We start from the raw sequence: 22,424 nt of genomic DNA on the forward strand, positions 1-22,424 counted from the left end.
AGCAAAGGATGGTTATTCAGGGGACTAAAGGTTAAGACTGGCTCCCGTTTGTACCATTTTAACTCTTACAGTGATGAAATTCTTTCTAATCAGTTAACCAGCCTTGTAGAATTTTTAACACACACACACAGTAATATCTATCTATCTATCTATCTATCTATCTATCTATCTATCTATCTATCTAATCTATCTATCATCTATCTATCTATCTATCTATCTATCTATCTATCTATCTATCTATCTATCTATCTATCTATCTATCTGCCTATCTGTCTATCTATCTGTCTATCTATCTATCTATCTATCTATCTATCTATCTATCTATCTATCTATCTGCGTATCTATCTGCGTATCTATCTATGTATCTATATATGTATCTATGTATCTATGTATGTATGTATGTATGTATGTATGTATGTATGTATCTATCTATCTATCTATCTATCTATCTATCTATCTATCTATCTGCGTATCTATCTATGTATCTATGTATCTATGTATCTATGTATCTATCTATGTATCTATCTATGTATCTATCTATCTATCTGTCATCTATCTATCTATCCATCCCTCTGGAAGAGTCTTTCCACCACCACAGGTAATTACTAAAGAGGTTGGACTACCCTGTGCACTGGTGGTTTAGAACTTGGTGTCTGGAAGGAGCCGTAGTGATGTATTCTTCTTCCTTCCCTGTCCTGATATAAACACTTCTTCCTGGTTCTTCCTGAGAGAGGAGGTGTTCAATATGGTACCACTCCCCTGGCTCAAGCCATTTACCCAGGATCTACTTCTTGGTAATCCAACCTAGGATAGCACCCCACTTCACTGACATTCTTGGGATTAGGCATGAACTAAAAGCAACAGTACCTATTAAAACTTCCATCTGGACTGGGATTTGACTTTCTGGATTCCCATCATCTCATGTTCCATGCTCATTTCTACTATGTGGACTTTGTTCATGGTAGTGCTGGTAACTGAGCTGAGGGCCTCATGTATGCTAAGCAATGGCTGAAACACTGAACTAATCCCTAGTCCACTGCATTGTAGACTTGTGTGTGTATGTGTGCATGTGCATGTATGTACATGTTCATGTATGTGAGAGTGAGCACATACATTCTGTGACCTCTGTGGACATCAGAGGACAACCACAATTTCAGCTGTCAGTCGTCACGTTCTGCCCTGTTTGAGACAGGGTCTCTTGTTTGCCAGGATAGTTAGTTCCAAAGCTTTCTAGAGATTCTCCTGTTCTTACCCCCATCTCACTGTAAGAGCACTGGGATTGCAGATGCCTGTGGATGCTAAGAATCCAAACTCAGGCCTTCACACTTACACTCTATCCAATGAGCCATTCTTTTAGCCCTGTTGTGGATTTTCTTCCTTCCTTCCTTCCTTCCTTCCTTCCTTCCTTCCTTCCTTCCTTCCTTCCTCCCTCCCTCCCTCCCTCCCTCCCTCCCTCCCTCCTTCCCTCCCTTCCTCCTTCCCTCCCTTCCTCCTTCCCTTCCTTTTTCTTTTCTTTTCTTTTCTTTTCTTTTCTTTTCTTTTCTTTTCTTTTCTTTTCTGAAGCTGAGTCTCAATGCATAACCCTGACTGCCCTTAAATTCACCATGTAAACTGGGTTGGCTGTGAACCCTTAAGAGATCTGCCTTCTCTAGCCTTCCAATTAGTGGAATTAAAGGAGCACGCCAGCATGTCTAATCTCTCACAGTGGGTTTTCAGTGGCAAAATTTTAGTTCCCAAGTTTTTTCCCTTCTACTTCAAAAGTCAGTGCGTCATTTGTCTCAGCCATTTGCAGATGCAAATTCTGAGAATGACAATTTAAACAATAGTTTAATTATACCAGGCATTAATCAGTCATAATTGGCAAAGGAAATATGCTGCAGAAAACTCATACAATCTAAGACCAAACATGAGTAATGTTCCCATAATTTGCTATTTTGTGTTAGCCACAGCATCATTAGAGGAAGTGATTTAGACTTCACCAAATTATCTAAAATATCAGAAATCACTACCTCATTGATAATTGTACTTTGATGTGTGGAAACATATACAATAAAACATTTAGGCGATTTGGCTAGAACACATTTCACAACTTGTTCTTCCGTGAAAACATCTTTGACTGGCAGTTGAAATCTCAGTATTTGCATCAATGGTGTGGAAAAGCAAATCAATGTACTTTCAGACTCTGAAATTATTTGTGGTTTCTTTTCCTTTGCTGCTATAATTGCTCTTAGGTAAATGGGTTGAATAGTTCATTAATTGCTGTCTCATTGTTATGTCAAAAATGCCTGAAAGAAGCAACTTAAGGGAGGAAGAGCTTACTTTGGCTCCCAGTTTGAGGGCACAGTCCTGATGGGGGATTCCCCTCTGTATGCTGTGAATATCCCTCTGTAGGCTGTGAATATGTTTTATTACCATTGGTTAATAAAGAAGCTGTTTTGGTCAATGGCTTAGCAGAGCAAAGCCAGGCAGGAAATCAGGAGAGAGAGAGAGAGATTGAGAGAAAGAGAAGGCAGAGTCAGAGATATGCCATGTGGCTGCTGAAGGAGACAGACACCTTTCTTTACTGGTAAGCCACAGCCTTGTGGCAATATACAGATTAATAGAAATGGTCTATTTAAGATGTAATGATTAAGATGCTAGATGCCTGAGTCATTAGCCAAGCAGTGCCATAGTTAATATAGTTTCTGTGTGATTCTTAGGGTCTGAGCAATCAGGAAATGAACAAGCAGTCTCTGCTTACACAGTCCATCACGGTGGAGGAAGCGTGACAACAGGCAGGAGTATGAGGCAGCTGGTCACACTGCATCTTCAACTAGCAAGCAGAAAAAGCTAGCTCAGCTAGCTTCCTCCTTACTCCTTTTTGCAGTCTGGGACCCCACTCCACAGAATGACGCCATCCACATTCGGATGGGTCTTCCTCAGTTACGCCTCTCTAGAAATACTCCCCCTTACCCAACACACGTGCCTCCTAGGTGATTCCAAACCCAGTCAAGTTGACAAAGAAAATGAACTATTACAGATGGTTTGCTGTTTCCGGAAGAAAACAGTAATAAAAGCAGAAGTAAAAATGCACATAGAATTCACTGAACTTTGTTACATCATTTTATTTCTGTCTGCCTGTCTGTCTATTTACCTATCTATCTATGCTGTGAAAACGTGCCACAACAATGCTGATGATCTTGAGATGCACAATTTCTTTCGAGCATCTCCAGCTGTTCTCCAAATGCCAGTTAATTAAACTCAAACTTCGTGCCACATCTCTCCTGTTTTTAAACCTGCCTGAACCCAGTTTTGATAAGACATAGTTGAACCCTAAGCAAGCCATAGTTTCCAGGCATAATTCTGCATGAAAATTGCACTTTAGGAAGATCTGCCACCGTAGGTCCATATGCCACTCTCCTCCATAGGATTTATCATACTCAAGTACCTGAGAACTCCTAACACAATATTTTACAACCAGCTTTTCCCAAGAACCTTGGGGAGAAAAAAGAAAGAAGATGCACAAAATCGGGACAAGCAGAGGAAAGCACAATATGAATAAATTATTTGTTACCCTGATAAGGATTGAAATCATCTCTCACAGTATGGTGCTTTGAATGAGAGGCTCAGGAACTTGAACACCTGGTCCCAGGTTGGTGGTACTGTTTGGGGAGGAGGCGCAGCCTTGCTGGAGGAAGTATGTCCTTGGTGATGGCCTTTCGGAGACTGTAGCCTTGCCTCACTTCCAGTTAGCTCTCTCTGCTTGTGTTTGTGGTTGAAGATAAGATCTTTCAGCTCCCTGCTCCTGCTGCCTTGCCTGCTACTTGCTGCAATGCCTCCCTAGAACCATGGCTCTCCATTTAGAACCATAAACCAATTAAACTGTGTCTTTTGTAAGTTGCCTTGTTCTTGATTTTCTTTTTCAAGACAGGGTTTCTCTGCGTAGAGATCCACTTACTTCTGCCTACCGAGTACACCATCACCCCCCAGCTTGGTCTTGATATTTTATTATAGTAACAGCAATAAGACTTAAGAAGCCAGAGTGTGTTTCTGAGATACCTTTCTGCAAGGGGAGCCGTTACTGTGAGGCTTCACTTTGCTTTCTGTTAGTGATCTCATGAATAAATAAACCCTCCCTGCCCAGCACTGATACCTCTGACGTACTCTGATTTAGCGTATGCCTTTAATTCTCTCTTAAACCTCAGATTTGCTGAAGTCAAGAATTCAGGTAGAGATTAAATAATTATCTCAAAACAATAGGCTTGGAAGTCAGTGAAACAATAACAAAAACAAAACAAAACAAAACAAAACAAAAGAGATGTGGTCCTGGAAGATAGGCAAATGATGACCCATTAGTAGGTGAGATATGGAAAGGAGTACTCTATAGCTGGTGTGATGGTTAATTCATTGTTTAATTAGATATTTGTAGGTGCCCCTTCATGGAAATGCAAACCTGTATCGAGGATGTATCTGGGCAAAACTGCAGAGTAGCAAAGACAGCCGGCCATGGCACATCTTTCTGTCTCTTCAGCAAGTTTCTTCCTTGTTCCTGAGTCTACATGCTTGATGGGGAGGCCATTTTCTTCCCGCTTTCTTCTTCATAGATATTTCAATGCTCTGAACTGTGTTCTATGTCCCCTGTCTCCTGGCTTTCATTGTATAGAGGCTGATTTCTTGGATAATGTAAATCATTCTATTGTGTTAATAATACCGACCAGTGGGATGACTTAGTGGGTAATAGCACTTGTCACCAAACCTAAGAACCCAGGTTCCGTCCCTAGAATCCATCTGGTGGAAGGAGAGGTCCACTTCCTAGAAGTTGTCCTCTGATGTCCACATTGTAATGAGTGCTGATAACACTGGGGATGTAGCTCCATTGGTGGAGTCCTTGCTCGGCTTTCATCAAGCCTTAGGCTGAGTCCCTAGCACTGTATAAAAAGGTATCATGGAACATGCCTATAATAGCAGTCTTTGGTAGGAGGGTCAAGAACCCAAGTCATCACCAACTACCCAACATGTTGGAGACAAGCATAAGCGACAAAGACCTTGTCTTTAAAATAATAAAAAAAAGTTGGCGACTGGGGAACCACTTCCTAAATATAACTCATGGGTATTATGTTGGTTTACTGAAGATAGTTTTGACCAGAGTTCAAAACATGTGACTCTGGTCTTAAATGGAAGTCTTAGGGATTTTGGCAGAGTTTTTGAGACAATAGACCTGCGAGTTTATTCCATTCAACCGAACCACTCCTGGCTAGGCTACTTGATGCAGGCCTTGACGTACATTTGAACCAGTTTCCTGTCCATGTAAATACATGTGTATCTAGCATATACACTAAAACACGCATTCTGTGGGCTTGAGCAAGAGTGGAACTGGGCAGGACGATGCAGACAGCCTTTCTCTCCCTGTCTCAGAGCAGGCCTACTCCCTGAGAAACAATCATTTTCTTATGTCATTTAACCCAACGCTAGGATTGCGGACACGTTAGCCGTCAGATAAGACACACCTATTAATTACAAATACCAGAGAGAACAGATAGATAAAGAGGTGTGTAATTCCAGAGGTGAGATTAGGCTTGGCTTCATGGAAGGAGTGGCATTTGTTCAGGGGAGAAAAATTAGAAGATGGGGTGTTATTATATTGGCCTCAAAACTTTGTGTGTGTGTGTGTGTGTCAGGGTCTCACTGTGCAGCTCTGTCTGCCCTGGAATTCACTATGTAGAGCAAGCTAGCCTCAAACTCAGAGATCTGCTTTCTTCTATTACCCAAGTTCTGGGACTAAAGGCATAAGCCTCCAGGCTGGGTTGGCCTCCAATGTTTTAGCCAAAGGGTATTCCTGGATATATTGGTGCACATTACTGTGCTGAGAGTCATCATCTAATATTTGATATGTGACTATGACACATATTGGAGACCTGGTTGGAGACGATGAAGGAAGAGGCTAGTGAAACATAGACACAAGTAGGTGGGGCTCCCCACAACCATGAAAAATTTTGCAGCTAAACGTAGGTGTCTGGAAGAGAAAAGCAGATCTCCTAACGCGCAACACTGAACAGGCCTCAGGTCTTGCTCCGCTGCCGGTAGCGATTCTCCACTTACAAGCTAAAGAACTCTTTTACTTAATTTTGAAAACAACAACAACAACAAAAAAATCTGTTCTCCTAGCTCCTTTCTTTCCTCCCCTTCTTACTCCCACTCTTTCTCTCCCTACCTCTCAAACCAGGCCTGGTTTGTACTGTATTAACAGGACAGGAAGAGAGGAGAGCCAGCCATGAGAGAAATGTCATGGGCAGAGGTTGTTGAAACTTGGTCACCGGGATGAGAAGGGATACGTAAGAAAAAGGAATGTTATTATCAGAAATAATGAACTAGGGGTGAGGACCAGTGGGTAAGATGAGTTTGGTTTTGGACATATCAGAGTTTTGAAGAAATGGTAGAATTTCCTGATAAAGTTGGGTATCATGTTATTGAAAACATTGTTAAGAGCCAAGAGCACACACCCTCTCCAGTGTATTTTGTAGTTAGTCAAAGGCCCATTGAAATTTAGACCCGTCAGCTCCAAATACGTATTTAATGACAAATACAAGTTTTCTTTGAGATCAGCATTGTTATAGCATTCACAAATAAATAATGACCTATACATTTTTAAAAGACGTGTGTGTGTGTGTGTGTGTGTGTGTGTGTTGTAGGAAGAGAGTTTTCTCCTTCCACCATGTGGGTCCCAGGAATCCAATTCAGATTGTCAGGCTTGGTGGCAAACACCTTATTTAGTGAGCTATCTCTCTGCCTGACCTGAATAATTCCTAAATAGGGAATACAGTTTTATTTTGACATCATCCTACCTTAAATTTACTTGGTACCATTTACTGTTTGGAATGTAAAATCAACCTGGGACATCCTACTTTAGAGACTAAGATATCTTTTAAAATTTAATAAACATTTTATTAATTCTTTGGGAGTTTTATACAAGGTATTTTGACCATATTTACCCTTAACTCCTTTCAGATCATTCCCTACCTCTCACCTCCCCAACTTTGTTTTATTTTCTATTTTTTAAAGATATATATTTTTTATTTATGTACTTTATGCATATGGGTATTTTATCTGTGTGTATGTTTGCATACCAGAAAAAGGCATCGAATCACATGGGACTACAGTTACAGATGGTTGTGAGCCACTCTGTGGGTGCTGGGAATTGAACTCAGGACCTCTAGAAGAGTAGCAATTGCTCTTAACTGCTGAGCCATTCATTCCCCCCACCCCTTTTTAAATTGAGTTACCACCAAGACTAATTTTTCTGTTGATATGCTCATTGGTATGTGGCTATCCAATGGCATGTGGTTTGACTTGTCAGAAACCACAGCTTTAAAGAAAATTGACCATCTTTCCTCAGATATCCATAGAAGCCATCAGATATCTGTAGTTCCTCTATCAATGGTGGGGATCATGAAGCCCTCCTACTCCATGCTAGGGCGCTGACTGGCTTGTTCTGGCATCAGTCTTGTGCAGACAACTACAGCTGATGAACTTTGTCTTATAACTTGAGGATGTTATTATTATTGTGTTTATTTTATTTAGTTCAATTGAAATAGATTTTTTTCATACAGTTTATTCTGATTATGGTTTTTCCTCCCTCATTTTCCCCCAGACAGACAGACAGACAGACACCCACACACAGAGAAAACCCATAACAACACAAATTGGAAACCATAATATATATGCAGAAGACCAGTAAGGTAAATAAAATGCCCAGACAAAACTTTATGGGACAAAAATGGAGACTAGGATTTAAGTACTGGTTTTACTATATTTTATTTCTCTAAGGTCTTTCATTCATAACATTAAAAGTGGAATGATGTCTCTGGGGCTTTCTTAATTAGTGGTTGGACTGTTCATAATGAAATGAGTGTGGATAGTAGTGGGGCCAAACATTGTGCCAGTAGTGTCTATTCTATTTTTTTCTTTGAGACAGCGCTTCTTCATAGCTTATTTGGAGCCTGTCCTGGAACTCACTCTGTAGTGACCAGGCTGGTCTCGAACTCACAGAGATTCACCTGCCTCTGCCTCCCAAGTGCTGGGGTTAAAGGTGTGCACCACCACTGCCTGCCTTTCTACTGTATTTTAATATGCTCTTGGGTAGACACCAAACCAATGGGCATACATCTCAGTACAGGACACATCATAGAACACAAAGAGTCAGCAATTTGGGACTCACAACTTCCAAGTTCCTCATTGCTAGTGGCTCATTTCTCTCCCAATTCTCTACTGCGAATGGTATTTACAAAGGTGGACAGGTCTGTTCCCTGTCTTCAAGGAGTTTACCCACAGGCTGATGAGGATTAACTGAAGGCCAAACTGACTGAGGACAGACTGACGGGAAGACAGTAAGGGAGAAGAGAGTTGATATTAGGGAAAAGTCTGAGCAGACAGCTGGGAGAAGCAGGGACTCCTGCTCAAGACGAGCTGGCTCCGCAATTAAGAGAACTGCTGCTCTTCCAGAGGGTCTGGATTCCATTCCAAGTACCACATGGCAGTTTACAACTGTCGGTACTTCAGTTCTGGAAGATATAACACCTTGTTTTTGTTTTGTTTTATTTATTTATTTATTTATTTTTTATTCTTTGGCTTTTTTTTTTTTTTTTTTTTTTTTTTGTGCATGCTATCCAGCTCCCAAATAAATATACGGAGTCTTCTTTCTTATGAATGCCCAGCCTTAGCTTGGCTTATTTCTAGGTTAGCTTCTCTTAAATTATCCCATCTACTTTTTGCTTCTGGGCTTTTACCTTTCTCTACTTCTGTATATCTTTTTTTCCCCCTTCTTACTCCATTGCTTGCTGCGTAGCTGGGTGGCTGGCTCCTTTATTTCCTCTCTCCAGATTTCTCCTATTTATTCTCTCTGCCTGCCAGCCTCACCTGTTCTTTCATCTGCCTAGCTATTGGCCTTTCAGCTCTTTGTTCGATCAATCAGGTGTTTTAGACAGGCTAAGTAACACAGCTTCACAGAGTTAAACAAATGCACCGTATAAAAGAATGCAACACATCTTCACATCATTAAACAAATGTTCTACAGCATAAACAAATGAAAACAAAATGAAACAAATAAAAAAAAAGATATGCACTGAGTGGGTTGGGATGTAGCTCAGTTTTTAGAATGTTTGTTTAGTCCTGGGATTGATCCCCGGCATCGCATAAACTGGGCAGTGTGGTGCACTCCATCTTTGGTAGCATAGTAAGTTGGAGGCCAGCCTTGAATACATGAGGTTCTGCCTAGAAACAGACAGATGCACAATAAGCCAGGATACTGAAGACTAGTCCTCTTCAAGAACCTATGGTGGGAAGCAAGGCTAGGCTGAAGGTTGGAGCAGCTGATGAGGGTCCGCTTATCTCAAGTTGAGAAGTGCGCTTGCATTCAAGAAGCAATGCAATGAAGTGCTGTGTCTCATTCTAAAAGAGGAGCAAATGCAATTGTGCGGCTCCATTAGTGGGGCACCATCCCAATGGGACTTTTGAATATTCCAGGCAGGAGGAAGTTTGGGAACTGGGAAGAGATTTGGAGGCATGGGAAGGAAGCAGATGATCAGCATTTTTGTGGGATAGGTTTGAGGAGACTGAGAAGCAAAAGATGTGTGGAGATCAAGGAAGACAGAGAAGTCAGGTGATGATAGCCTAGATAATTAGGAAAATACTGGTAATTACTGATGTCATTAAGCAGGTAGATGACGGCTAAGGCCCTAAGGCTGAATGAAGACAACAAACACATTGGTCACATTGAGAATCTAGTCAGTGCTGATCAGGAAGTTTCTTCTCTGCTGGCTATCATGCATAGTTCTCGAAGGTGCTATGCAGGCTGTTGATGGTGGGGGGAGTCATTAACAGTCTTGCCCAACTATGACCCCTACAGTAATAAGCCACATGAATGTTATGTGTGAAGATCAAGATCACACGCTTTCACAATTGCCTTCTGAATGGATTTCAGGTGTGCTCCACAGGAGGAAACCTATGCTGGGTATCAACCACGCAGAAGAGGCATTGACACACCAGAGGTGATGACCAAAGGGAAAAGAACACACAAGAGGTAGGAGGAAAAAAAGAGAACAGTATTGTAGGGTGTGGGGGAGAAGACACTTGCAAAGGACCCCTGGATGTCAGGCACTCCTTAGTCTCAGGAAAGGGCTGGACGGTGTTTGACAGACCCAACCATTTCCCTTATGTCCTTTCCACAGATGGGGAAAATGACTCCTGAACAAAAGCATTGGGATGATTCAAGGTCATATGCTAGTCTGTTCTAGATCCACGCTTTTAAACTTCAAATTAGTACTCAATGCATGCCGCACACTGCCTTTTTATCATTTTTCCCTTTTAAAAGTATTCATTAAAAAAAAAAATCAGTCCTCAAGGACCCAGATCATTTGAAGTTTTAACAAGTAGACTAAGCTGTAGTTCAGAACGCTTTCTTTCCCCCCTCTTTCTCCCTCCCTAGAGTCTTCTAAGCCTTGGGTTTGAGAAGGCCCCCAGGCCAAACATAAGACTGTCCCACCAGCGCGCTCTCGAAGTAGCCACTGGAGGCCCCGCCCCCCGATCGCGCGCTGCCGTGGCACGTCCGCGCGCTCCCGCCTCTCCGCGCGCGCTTCTGTTGCCCGGTGCGCGCGCAGCGGCGCTCGCTCCCGCCGGGGCAGGGCGGCCGCGGAGCAGCTAGAAAGCCCTGTGGCCGTGACCGCGGGCGGGCCCGTGATCCGGAGCCGGCCTTACGGGGCCGGAGCCCGCGGCTGGGGGAGGCGCGCGGATAGAGCCGGGCGCGAGGCCGCCGCCAGGGTCGGGGCCGCGCTGAGGAGGCTGAGGAGGCGCTGAGGAGACTGACGAGGCACTGAGGAGTCGCTGAGGAGACGCTGAGGAGGCTGACGAGGCGCTGAGGAGACTGAGGAGGCGCTGAGGAGACTGACGAAGCTGAGGAGGCTGAGGAGAAAATCCCCGCGCGCCTGCCCGCCGCCGCCGCCGCCCGGCCTCCCGCGCCCGCCCGCCCGCCGCCGCCTCCTCGGTGCGGTTCCTCCAGGTTCGAGCGGCGGCCGCTGAGGAGCCCTCCGCCGGCGAACAAAGAGGAGGCCGGCAGGGCGGGGGCGTCTGCGGCGAGCATGGCGGACCGCAGCCTGGAAGGCATGGCTCTGCCGCTGGAGGTGAGGGCCCGGCTGGCCGAACTGGAGCTGGAGCTGTCGGAAGGTAACAGCAGCCCCCCCCCCCCCCCCCTTAGCCCCGCGCCCCGGCCGGGTCCGGACACCTCTTCTCTGCCGCTCGCTCGGGGCCCCGCGGGTCGGGCCGCGCTGTCACCCCGGGGAGGACGCGCGCGCGGGGACTGGGGGGCGGCGGGGCCCTGGCCCCGAGAGGTGGCCCCGGGGCGGGTGCATGGGTGTGCGTGTGCTTGTGTGTGCGCGTGCTTGCTCGCGTGTGAGTGTGTGTATGTGTGAGTGTGTGTGTGTGTGCGCGCGCGCGCGTGTGCTTGCCGCGGCCCCCGCCCTCCAGGCTCAGCTGGCGCGGTGCAGCGGCGATGCCCCCTGCGCGATGCGGCTGGGCCCGGGGCGCCGGGCTGGGAAGCAGGCTTAGGGCAACCTTTGGGGCCGCTGGGGAATGGCCTTGGTGGGGATGTGCGCTCTGCCCTAATGGAGAGGCGGGAGAGGCGCCGCGTCCTTGATGCAGCTGCACCAGCAGCAGCAGCAGCGGCAGCAGCAGGGGCAGCAGCAGCAGGGGCAGCAGCAGCAGCAGGAACAGCAGCAGCAGCAGCAGCAGCTCGCTGCCACCACGCTCCATGCTTGGGGACGGCCTCCGAATGGCCTGATTTTAATGCGAAACTTGTCAGTGGACTTCGGGATTGGCTCCCTCCGAGGCTGCAGGCACACGGTCCTGTCAGCGGGAGGAAGATAGTAGTACTATTGTTCGGGCGTGTTGTGTGATGTGCAGGTTGAGTTAGAGCCGTAAAACCTCCCCCCTCAGGCCAGGCTGGGTGCCTCATTCCCGCCGTGTCGGAAAGAGGTACTGAGAATTTGCGACTGCCCTGCTGCGTGATTTCATGGAGTGTTTTATACGGTTTCGTCTTTGCTCTTCATGGTGGACATCATGTGCTTAACGGTCATACGTTTCAGCTCAGGTTTTGTGGGTTTTCTCCCCCTCCCACAAAGTTCCAAAATGTGTTTAATAATAAATATTTAGCAGTCATCCCACTCATTCAGATGGCTACAATAGAATGGTGTGGGGATAGGCTCTCTCCTCTTGAATTAGTACTTGCGGTAGTTTAGCATGGTGAACTTTTTTTTTTTCTTTCTTGTAACGGTTTGTGAGGGCCAGCAGCCAGAACGTAAATTCATCCGTGCCAATTTTCATCATCGGGGAGGAGCTGGTGTTGACTTTGTGTTTTCCCTTTTAACACTTTCAGGGTGGAGAAGGAAATAAACGTGGTGGCTGCTGTGTTGCTTGTGTTATCAAAGTCTCATAGACTGAACATTTCCTTCTATTTCAAATTTGGGATTCTGTAAGGTGTTTTGGGGGCCGGTGGTGGGAAACTCCAATGGAAGGAAAAAGATAATGTGTCCCAGCCTCTATGCTCCCTTGTCTCTGTTCTGACCAGCTAGAGATGATGGTGAGACCATCACTCTTTCCTGAGAGGGTTCACAGGCAGAAAATTCAGGGCTGGATTCCACAGGGAACAGTCTTTAGACTGAAACGGGCAGATGAAGTGTGCATTATGTACAGATAGTTTAACCCTGTAAAGTAGCAATGAAGAAACATACTTGAGTTTTGGCAACGTTCAGATAGACTCTCTTCCTCAGTTTACCAGCTCTAGATGTCAGCACCTGTTGTGTTGACAGCATCCCCTCCCATCACGTTCTGACTCAGAAGCAAGCACTTCTGCTATGCCTGCATTGTATTAATGTGATGGGTCTGCACCCATACTTGAAAAGTGAGAAGCCATCTCAGTTCACCAGCATTGAGCCCTTTCTGCAGGATCCTTCTCTCCCTGCCTACCAGGAAGTCGATTCATATTTACTCTCCCTGGGAACCCATATCCTGCCTGAGAGTATCTGTTTGTTTTGTTTTGTTTTGTTTTGTTTTTGGTGACAGCAGTCACCTGTTATCGTCATTCACTCTGGAAGAGTGAATGTTAACTTCTGGTTGTTCAGAGAAGTATGGAAAACCACTTTAGATGAGATGTAATTAGCCTAACTCCCGGTGAGCACCTTGTGTCTGGATAGAACTTAAAGGATTTAGTGAGTTTCTTGGTGAATGGGTGTGTGCAGAGGAGTGTGTATGTATATTTTCATTTTCTATATAAGCTATGTTAAGGCCTGACCAAAACTTTTAAGAATTTAAAAAAATCAAAGCCTGTGTCACTTTGTTCAGCCTCTGCCATTCCCTGCTCACACCACTCACCCCATCTATTAGCTATTTCATCTTTGACTTTATTGTGAAGTGTGGCTTTGGAGTTGTGATTTACAAAAGGTTGTTTGAAATTCCATGTCTTGTAACCAAAAGGAGTGTTCACCTGGAAGAGATGAATCAACTTGTTTTCTAGTATTGCTATTTTGGGTCTGTACCATCTACTGGGCACTGATATGTGTGTGTGTGTGTGTGTATGCTGTTTTTATTTGATTGGGTTATTATTTGTTTGATGAAGATAAAGAATTATGCATTGATGTTTTGGTTGCATTTTTTTTTTAACCTTCCTGCTTTGTTGTGTCTTCCCTTTTCCTGGCCGGGCACTGCCCAGTGCTTTTTTCTCTGAAAGCAGCTAGGCTTTGCTAAATGTTGTAGAACCTTTTCAGAAAAACACAAGAGGTTTTTGTAGGAGGTGTAGTGTGCAGCCTCTCGTATTGATTCAGATAGTCTTGGACCTACATGTGTGGAGACATTCACTGGTGTGGGGCTATGGATCCTGGACACCTGACTTTGAATATGAGCTGGGGAGGAAGTCATGTCAGAGCTAGCACTTGTAGTAATCTTGGTGGGGCCTTTTTCATACTCATAATTCTTAGGTTATTTTTCTTACTACAAAAATAACAAACCAAAACCAAAAAACCAAATCCCTGTCTTCTTGCCTTTTGGTAATCACACATTTTTTTTTCCTTTTTGGCTTTAAAGGACCAAGACATAATTTTATTAATATGTGATTAAACATTTGACACAAGGAAAAAAGTTTATACAGTACCACTAAGCAAATTAGAGGAGGAAACAGAAAAAATAAATCATTGCTTGACAGCCTTTTGTCTAAGATCAAGTGTAAAAAAATTACCCAATTTAGTTGTTGAATGATATGTTGGTATGTTTCTTTGTTAATCCATCACTTGTTTCCTGGGCTATACCTGTACTTCATTGGGCTTAAAAGAGCTATAAAAGAAGGGCCTTCCTACTCTTTCATTTTAGCTTGTTTTGATAGTGTCTCATGTAGTCCAGGCTGGACTTGAATTCTCTGTGTAACCAAGGAAGATTTGGAATTTCTGCTCTTCCTGTTTCTACCTCCCCAGTGCTGAGATTACATACATGTACCACCATGCTCAGTTTATGTGGTGTTGGAGATGGAACCTGTGGCTTCAAACTTGTTAAGTGCCCTACCAACTGACCCATGTCCCCATGTTTTGTTTGTTTGTTTTATAATAAGATGGCATCTCATTGTGTTGCTCTGACTAGTTGATCTTACATGGTTTTTATCCATTCTCTTGCCTCAGTGTCCCTCCCTAGTAGCTAGGACTGTAGGTATGCTCTATTATGCCAGATTAGAGTTGACTTCTTCAAGAAAACTGCCTTAAGATGTAGCCTGTAAAGGTATCTAGCTTTTATAGAAGGAAAGTCTTTAATATATTATATATATATATATATATATATATATATATATATATATACTGTACTTAAACTTTGTTGCTTTTAAATTGTTAGCATGTCACATCCCTAGTATCTTTGTAACTTTCTCTAATGGGAGTTGTATAGTTTATGCTCTGCTTTTTTTCTCTAGACTTTAAATTTTTTTAAAAAAAATTTTATAGATTTTTATTGAGCTCTACTTTTTTTCTCTTCTCCCCTCCCTGCCTCTCCCCTTCCCTTCAACCCTCTCCCAAGGTCCCCATGTTCCCAATTTACTCAGGAGATCTTGTATTTTTCTACTTCCCATGTAGATTAGATCCATGAATGTCTCTCTTAGGGTTCTCATTGATGTCTAGGTTCTCTGGGATTGTGATTTGTGGGCTGGTTTTCTTTGCTTTATGTTTAAAGACCACTTATGAGTGAGTATATGTGATAATTGTCTTTCTGGGTCTGGGTTACCTCACTCAAAATGATGTTTTCTAGCTCCATCCATTTTCCTGCAAAATTCAAGATGTCATTTTTTTTTCTGCTGTGTAGTATTCCACTGTGTAAATGTTTCGCATTTTCCTTATCCATTCTTTGGCTGAGAGGCATTTAGGTTGTTTTCAGGTTTTGGCTATGACAAACAATGCTGCTATGAACATAGTTGAGCACGTGTCCTTGTGGTACGATTGAGCATCCTTTGGATATATACCCAAAAGTGGTATTACTGGATCTTGAGGAAGGTTGTTTCCTAATTTTCTGAGAAATCGCCACACTGACATCCAAAGGGGCTGTACCAGCTTGCACTCCCACCAGCAATGGAGGAGTGTTCCCTTTACCCCACAACCTCTCCAGCATAAGTTGTTATGCTCAGCTTTATTAACACACCAGATTACTTTAACTATTACTTATGCTCCAAAATAGAGTCCTATTAAGCATTTCTTCAGTACATGAAAGTGCTCTAGGAAATTGGTGAAAAACCTGCTTGAATGTCAGGTCTTTCTGTATTGGTCAAGGAATCAATACTATTTTGTTTTTAATCTACTCAAGTAGGCCTCATGCAACTTGTCCACTGCTGTCACCAAAGAGTGGGCTCTGAAAGCAGTGGCTATCTAAAGGTTTGGGAGTGGCAATTTCTTATTGCTTTCCTAGAATAACATGACACACATTTTATTAGAGGACCAAATTCTGTCCCCTACTCTTCTCCCCAGTTCCTGAGCCTTGCTTGTGTGTCCTATTGCTACAGAACAAGGAAGATACATTTCTGTACAGCTTCTGTGCTATGACCACTTTTGGGAGTCTGCAAGGGAGAGACTTCTGGCATCTCTAATGCTATTTAAACTTTGTGAACCTTTTCATTAGAAAGAAGCAAAGCAAAATAAAACAAAACAGTTTCTGTTGGAAAACAAGTGTATAGAAGCATGTTTTCTTCCAGCATCATCTCTGAGGTCTCTTTGCTTGTCCACCTGTACACACATGAATATGATACGTAAAAGCAGAAGGAGGACTGTTTGCAGGGAGAGAAGTGATACCAATGAGGAGGATAGAAGGGGCATAGTAAGCATGGTATAATGGGTGAAAATGTCATAAAACCTACTAAATTGTATACTTGAATAAAAAACGAAGATGTTGGAGATAGCATTGTTTTTAGTGTAGGGTTTTAAGTGAATGGGCTTGACTTTTAACAGTTCTTCACAGTTGGCTTTGAATGTTCTTAATGACTAATTCTAGATGTCAGATTTAGCTGGGGAGGTCAACACACACGCATGTACACACACACACAGCAGTAGGATTGTTTCTAGTAAGGTGTTTGCAGTGCCATGGTCATACTCCTTAGATCTGACTTTATGAGGTGAAGGCTTAACAGTGTCTATTTTGCTTCAAGTGGGACCCGCTAGTTTTATATTCCTCTTATGGTTTGGAGCCTTAGATGCTGTTGGATGTTATGGGTCACTTTTTGCCTTCCTCCTCCCAGCCTCTTCCAAATGGGTTGTCTCTTTATTTAGAACTGATTTTTTTTTTAATAAAGCAGTGATTTATGGGGTGAGTTGTAGCATTCTTCTGAATGGCAAAGAATGTATTGAATAATCTTAGTTTTGATGTCACATATATCAACTGACTCACCTGTTCAAATCCTAGTTATATTATAAGATCATTTCTAGTTCTTTTGGGGGAAAAAAAAAGCACCTTGAAAAGCAAATTCCTGGTTGCACGGTGCAGTTACTGACTTACTTTTGCACATTAATATTTTTTTCTTGGAAGGACATTTCCTTCCTTCTTTTCTCCCTTTTTTCTTCCTCCTCCTCCTTTTTTGTAAGGTAGATATATCTTTTGTTTGTTTCATTACCCCCCCTTCCCTTTTCCCTTTATGTGTTCTACTTTTAAGATATCTGACTTTAATTTTCCTTCTTTTGTGATCTTTTTGTGTCATACAAAGGTTACTCCCTGTTGTCAGTGCTCTGTTATTTTTTGCTGTGGGTCAAAATCTTGTCACATCTTAAAAGAAGTAATTGCATCCATTTGTTCTTGATGATGATAAATAGCTCTCTTAAAGAGGAGACTCTAATTGGGAATCCCAGCTGGTGGGGGTGGTGGTGGTGGTGGCACAGCTAGAAGTCAGCATGCCAGAGGAATGACTAAAGTCATCTTAGCATACATATCCTGTATATCCTTTTCTTTTCTTCAGCATCTAGTTGGGAAAGGAAGTAGGGAAATGCTGTGATATGAGTTGTAAAACTGAGTTGAAATTATTAGTCGTTTTTGATGTGTGTGTATATGTGAGGGTCACAGTTTTGTTTCATTTTTGTTGAATATCTTGGGTATTAACATGAGCTCTCTGTGTGGTGTGAACTATGAATTGAGATAGTTCTTTATGGAAGTGCTTTGGATAATAGATGTAAAATCAGAAGAAAGGAAAGAAGGATGAGAAGGATGGAGGGAAGCTATTTTGCTAAGCATGGAGGGATTCTATGATTGATGTGGACTGAGTAGACTTTTTTTTTTTCTTCTTCAGGGTTGAAGACTTTAAATCATTTCTTGATTATTACCTTGGGAAATGGTTCCTGTGAAAATTTTTTCTTCTGAAAAGACTGGAGACTATGAGCCTGACCTAAATCAATTCTAAGAGTACCAGAGAGGGAGATTCCTTACATATGCTTTCCATGGATCTTTGTTTTTTAAAAGACTGAATTCTCTGGTTAGTCTGTTACATATTTGTGGACTTACTTATTTGAGACATAATAGAACACTAAAATTGTAAAACAGAAACTTTTCTGTGTAAACTTAACACTTTTCCTCATTCGAGTAGATGTACAATTGTTCAAGTTTCAACCTTATACTACTTTGTTGTTTGATTTTTAGTCACTGGGCTGATATTTTAGTTTAGCTGATTCTTCCTTATTGGTGTTTGGTTGAGTCTTAGCTTTTTGCCGCTTTCCTTTTTCTATAATGTAAATGTAGGTATTTGATTGACTATTTCATAAGATTTAAAGCTAATCCCAAAGGAAGGAGTTGTATTTAGATTTATGATTGTCAGTTTGGGAGGATCGTGGCAATCATGCCTCTTTCCTGAAAAAGAAAATGTCAAAACATAATGAACATGTCGCTAGTTGCTTTTGGGAGCCTTGTGATTCCCTTTGGGTTGGCCAGTGATACAGAATCAGAGCTGAAAGTCATCAGTAGGCCCTGTTCTTTTTGTTGTTCTGAGAATGTTGTGGGATGAATATGAAGGAAACAGGACCCTTCATCCTCTAGGACAGTATCTTCAGGTTTTGCTAAACACTCATGTATTGGTGGGGTGGCTCAGAGACAGTTGAATATTCAGAGCTGCTTTAGTCATACCAGCCTCAGGTTGAACCTTCATATGGTTTTGGTTCATATGGTTTGATTTCTCATCTGGATACTTATTTCTGTATAAAGAGTAGCCATCCCACTTGGTGTGTAGTTTGTAAAACAGAACTGTGGAGACATGGGAGATACAGCCAGCCCAGCCTTTCCTCAGTTGGTCTATTTAAATCATTCATTCCATTCAGCCTGTCTTCACTCTCAGGTCATGATGAATCTGTTCCTGGCTTATCCTTGCCTTGTGATGGAACCACATTTGTTGACTGTTACTCCAAGGAAAAATGGGAACATTTATTTTGTTTACTTCTTTTACACAGTTTACTTTCTTGCCAAACTAAACTCTGTTTCCCTATAGAGATAAAAGTAGAAGGCTTTCCTCAGTCTTTTTAAGGAATGAAAATGGAAAAGTAATGGGGTTACTAAATCTTATTGAGAGACTCAGTATTGAAATTACAGATATACTAACAAAATGTAACTTATATTAAGTCTTGCATTAAAAAAATGTCAAAGACCTGATGTTGCACACCTGTAGTTTCAGCTACTCAGGAGACTGAGAGTTTGGAACCAACTTGGGTAACATTTCAGAGTAGTAACAGTAACAATAGTGGTAATAATTATAACCATAATAGTGTCAAGATGTCAAGTACATCTAAGAGTGGTTGTAAAACTGATATTCTCAGAGAAGAGGAACAAGAAGAAATCTTTTAGTTGGCCAAATGCTACAGAAGTCTTGGTTTACCTAAGAGCCATTTGTATGAAAAGATAGGGTTCTGGAGATTTAAAGCACCAAGATCCATTTAACTTTTGGTGAGTTTTTGATTTCATTGGATTTTTTTTTTGGAGGGGGGCTTTTCAAGACAGGGTTTCTCTGTATAGCCCTGGTGGTCCTGGAACTCTGTAGACCAGGCTGACCTTGAACTCAGCGATCTGCTCGTCTCTGCCTCCTGAGTGCTGGGATTAAAGTTTGATTTCTTATGTGGAGGGGTTTGTGCTAGGACCGTCGGAGTTTTCAGGATTGAAGCTCTGTATCTGCCTGTTGGGAACCCTCTTCTTTGGCTTTGTTGAGTGCCAGGCTGCTAGTCTCTTTCAGTCTCAGTTTCTTTTGCTGAGTGATGGTGTTAGGGAAACCAACCTTTAGGACTTAAATGAAAAGCTGGGCATGGTAGTGTACACCCCTCATTCCAGTACTCAGGAGTCAGAGGTAAGAGGATGAAGAGGTTATGGTCAACCTGGGCTACATAAATAGCCCATTCCCCTAATTAAAAAAAAAAAAAGAAGAATGGGATCAGATGGTCCCACTCTTACCTGGTACAATCCTCTTGTATTTCTTACCCCTCACAATGTTATTAGCTTGGGCAGAGTTCTTCAAACCTCTTATTCCTGAAAAAGAAAAAAATCTTTTTCTTGAGATAGTCTCAGGTTGAAATTGAATTTACCATGTATCTGAGGATCCACTTGTCTTCACTTCCCAGAGTGCTGGGATTACTAGAGTGTGTCCCAACACTGTTCTTGAATAATAAAGTGCTGAGGATTGAATTTAGGGCTTTGGGCTTGCTAGGCAAGCACTACCAAATAAGCCACATGTCCAGCCACTTAACAAAACAAAACAAAAACAAAGAAAAAAGGAGTTATTTGTTCGTATATGTGCCTACTTGAATACCTACTGCTTAGGTGTTTGAAGTATATTCATGTGCAGATGGAGGCCATCTTGGATCCCTTCGAACTGGAATTACAGGCAGTTGTGAACTGCCTGATGTGGGTAACTGGGAACCGCAGTTCTTCAAGAGCAATAAACACCCTTAACCACTGAGCCAACTCTCTAGACCTAGCATTTTTTTAAAATAGCACCTTATCTAGGTGGTTTGAAGTAACAGTGATGTTGAAATAGTATTTTAAACTTACTATTATTATTATTTTAATTTTTGACAGGGTTTTCTGTAGCCCAGGCTGGACTGGAACTGCTGACCATGCCTGGTTTTTAGGAAATCTTTCTTGATAGATCTTTCTTGTGTGCTTACATTACACTGGAGCAGCTATCATTATTTTTATCAATTTTTCAAAAAGACAATATGTCTTTTTTTCACTGACCTCTTTTAGTTAGTACTCATTTAAGAAAACTTTGGGATGAAAATTTGGGACAGATGTCCTAGTAGAGTGTGAGAAGGCAGTCTATATTAGTTTCTAATATACATCTGGGGCCTGCCTTTGCATTTGCACCAGTGGCAATCCCAAAGCCTTTTGAATGTCTGTGGCACCTTCCCTTCCTCTTCCTGCTCATAGAGAGTAGAATTCTGTTTTGCCTGCCAGGTGGCGGTGGTGCATGCTTTTAATCCCAACACTTGGGAGTCAGAGGCAGCCAGATTTCTGTGAGTTGGAGGTCAGCCTGGTCTACAAAGTGAGTTCTAGGACAGCCAGGGCTACTCAGAGAGAAACCCTATCTTAAAACAAAACAATTCTGTTTTACCTTTGGAAGTTCATCCTCCCAAACTAGTGGTGTTCACCTATTAGCATGGAGGAGACAGAGGCAGAGCTGGCATCCCCCTAGTCAGCTCTTTGCTGGGTGTTGGAGATGCATGGGCAGTCTAGTTACCTGGAAACCACATGGGAAAGTGGCATGTGGAGCCTTCAGTCACTTGGTTGAGGTCAGGCAGCTCCCAAGATTGCAGCCTGGAGCCTTATTCTCTTCTAATGTTGATCTGCCGTGGTGCAGGCAGGATCTTGTTGTAATGGTGTAGCTCAGTCTTCATGTGCTGAATACCCGTGCTTGGTCATGGAGATCTATATTTTGCAGCCTTTGGGCTTTGAGCACTGTTTAGATTTTTTCTGCATACTTATTTTTCTTACCCACTCTCTCATAAGCTTTTTCTTTTAAAATAAAAACCCTGAGATAGACTTTGAAGTCTACCCCCCTCCCAGTGAATTTAATGGTGTTGCAGAAATCATGGTTTCAATTATGTATAACTACCTATTTAAAAAGAAACAAAGTAATGAGGTGGAATCACCATTTCAGGGTACTTTATGCTGGATTCTTAAGTGAATGTTATCAGTCTCTGAAAACATGTTCTGGTTTTATTTTCCTTAGAGGACATAATGGTTGCTTCAAAGCTGTTGAGATTTAGTAATACATAGTAATCTTTAAGGACTTATATAAGCAAGGGGGCAATTTCATTGAAGGCAAGCCTTTGAAATACACATAGTGGTATCAGCACTGCAGGGTTGAAATTTCATTACTAGTTACTTTTTATACCAGTGATTACAATTTCAGTGCTGTGTTATAAAGGGAATTTCTAGAAAAAAAAAAGGCTTGGTTTTCAATTTTTTGTCTATTAACTCAGATGACCATAGTCTTATTTGCAAATGTCTGGGCTCCCACCCATGAATCACAACATTGATATGGGCCCAATCAGAAACAGTGCTTTGGGTTATTTTGCTGTTGCTGATTATAATTTTTCCCATAGAGTTACCTTCAATTAATGAGAAAAAAAAGCAGAATCTGCTTTTCTTTGGCTCATTGTAAACAATGATATTTTATTTTGATTTTCGATTTTATATAATCAAAGGGCTTGCTAGTATTTTAGATTTTCTTAAACCTCTTATTAAGAAGAGAAAGAGGCTAGTGAGTTCCTGTACTTTTCCGGTAATAGTTTGAATGTCTTCAACTTCCCTTTTTGTGTCTCCTTTTCTATTTCTCTCCCAGTAATCCTCTTTAGTTCTGGTCCTGGATACATCCCCTGGCCCATGTGTATGCGTGTGTGTGTATGTGTGTGTGTATCTATGTA

At 42.3% G+C, this 22,424-nt stretch overlaps 1 protein-coding gene across 6 annotated transcripts in view; it reads left to right on the forward strand.

Annotated features, from left to right (window-relative positions):
* Positions 1-10,588: 10,588 nt before the first annotated feature.
* The window catches only part of Dip2c (disco interacting protein 2 homolog C), a 359,742-nt gene continuing 347,906 nt past the window's right edge, over positions 10,589-22,424 (forward strand). For 3 of the 6 annotated variants that reach the window (XM_057787247.1, XM_057787249.1, XM_057787248.1), the window contains exon 1: positions 10,590-11,193. In XM_057787247.1, coding sequence (XP_057643230.1) covers positions 11,109-11,193 — 85 coding nt within the window. In that variant the 5' untranslated portion in view covers positions 10,590-11,108. Of the gene's footprint in view, positions 11,194-22,424 lie in introns of all 6 variants that reach the window. The other 3 variants (XM_057787245.1, XM_057787246.1, XM_057787250.1) reach the window with 2 other exon arrangements.

Source organism: Chionomys nivalis, chromosome 13, assembly GCF_950005125.1.
Source record: "Chionomys nivalis chromosome 13, mChiNiv1.1, whole genome shotgun sequence".
Taxonomy (NCBI): domain Eukaryota; kingdom Metazoa; phylum Chordata; class Mammalia; order Rodentia; family Cricetidae; genus Chionomys; species Chionomys nivalis.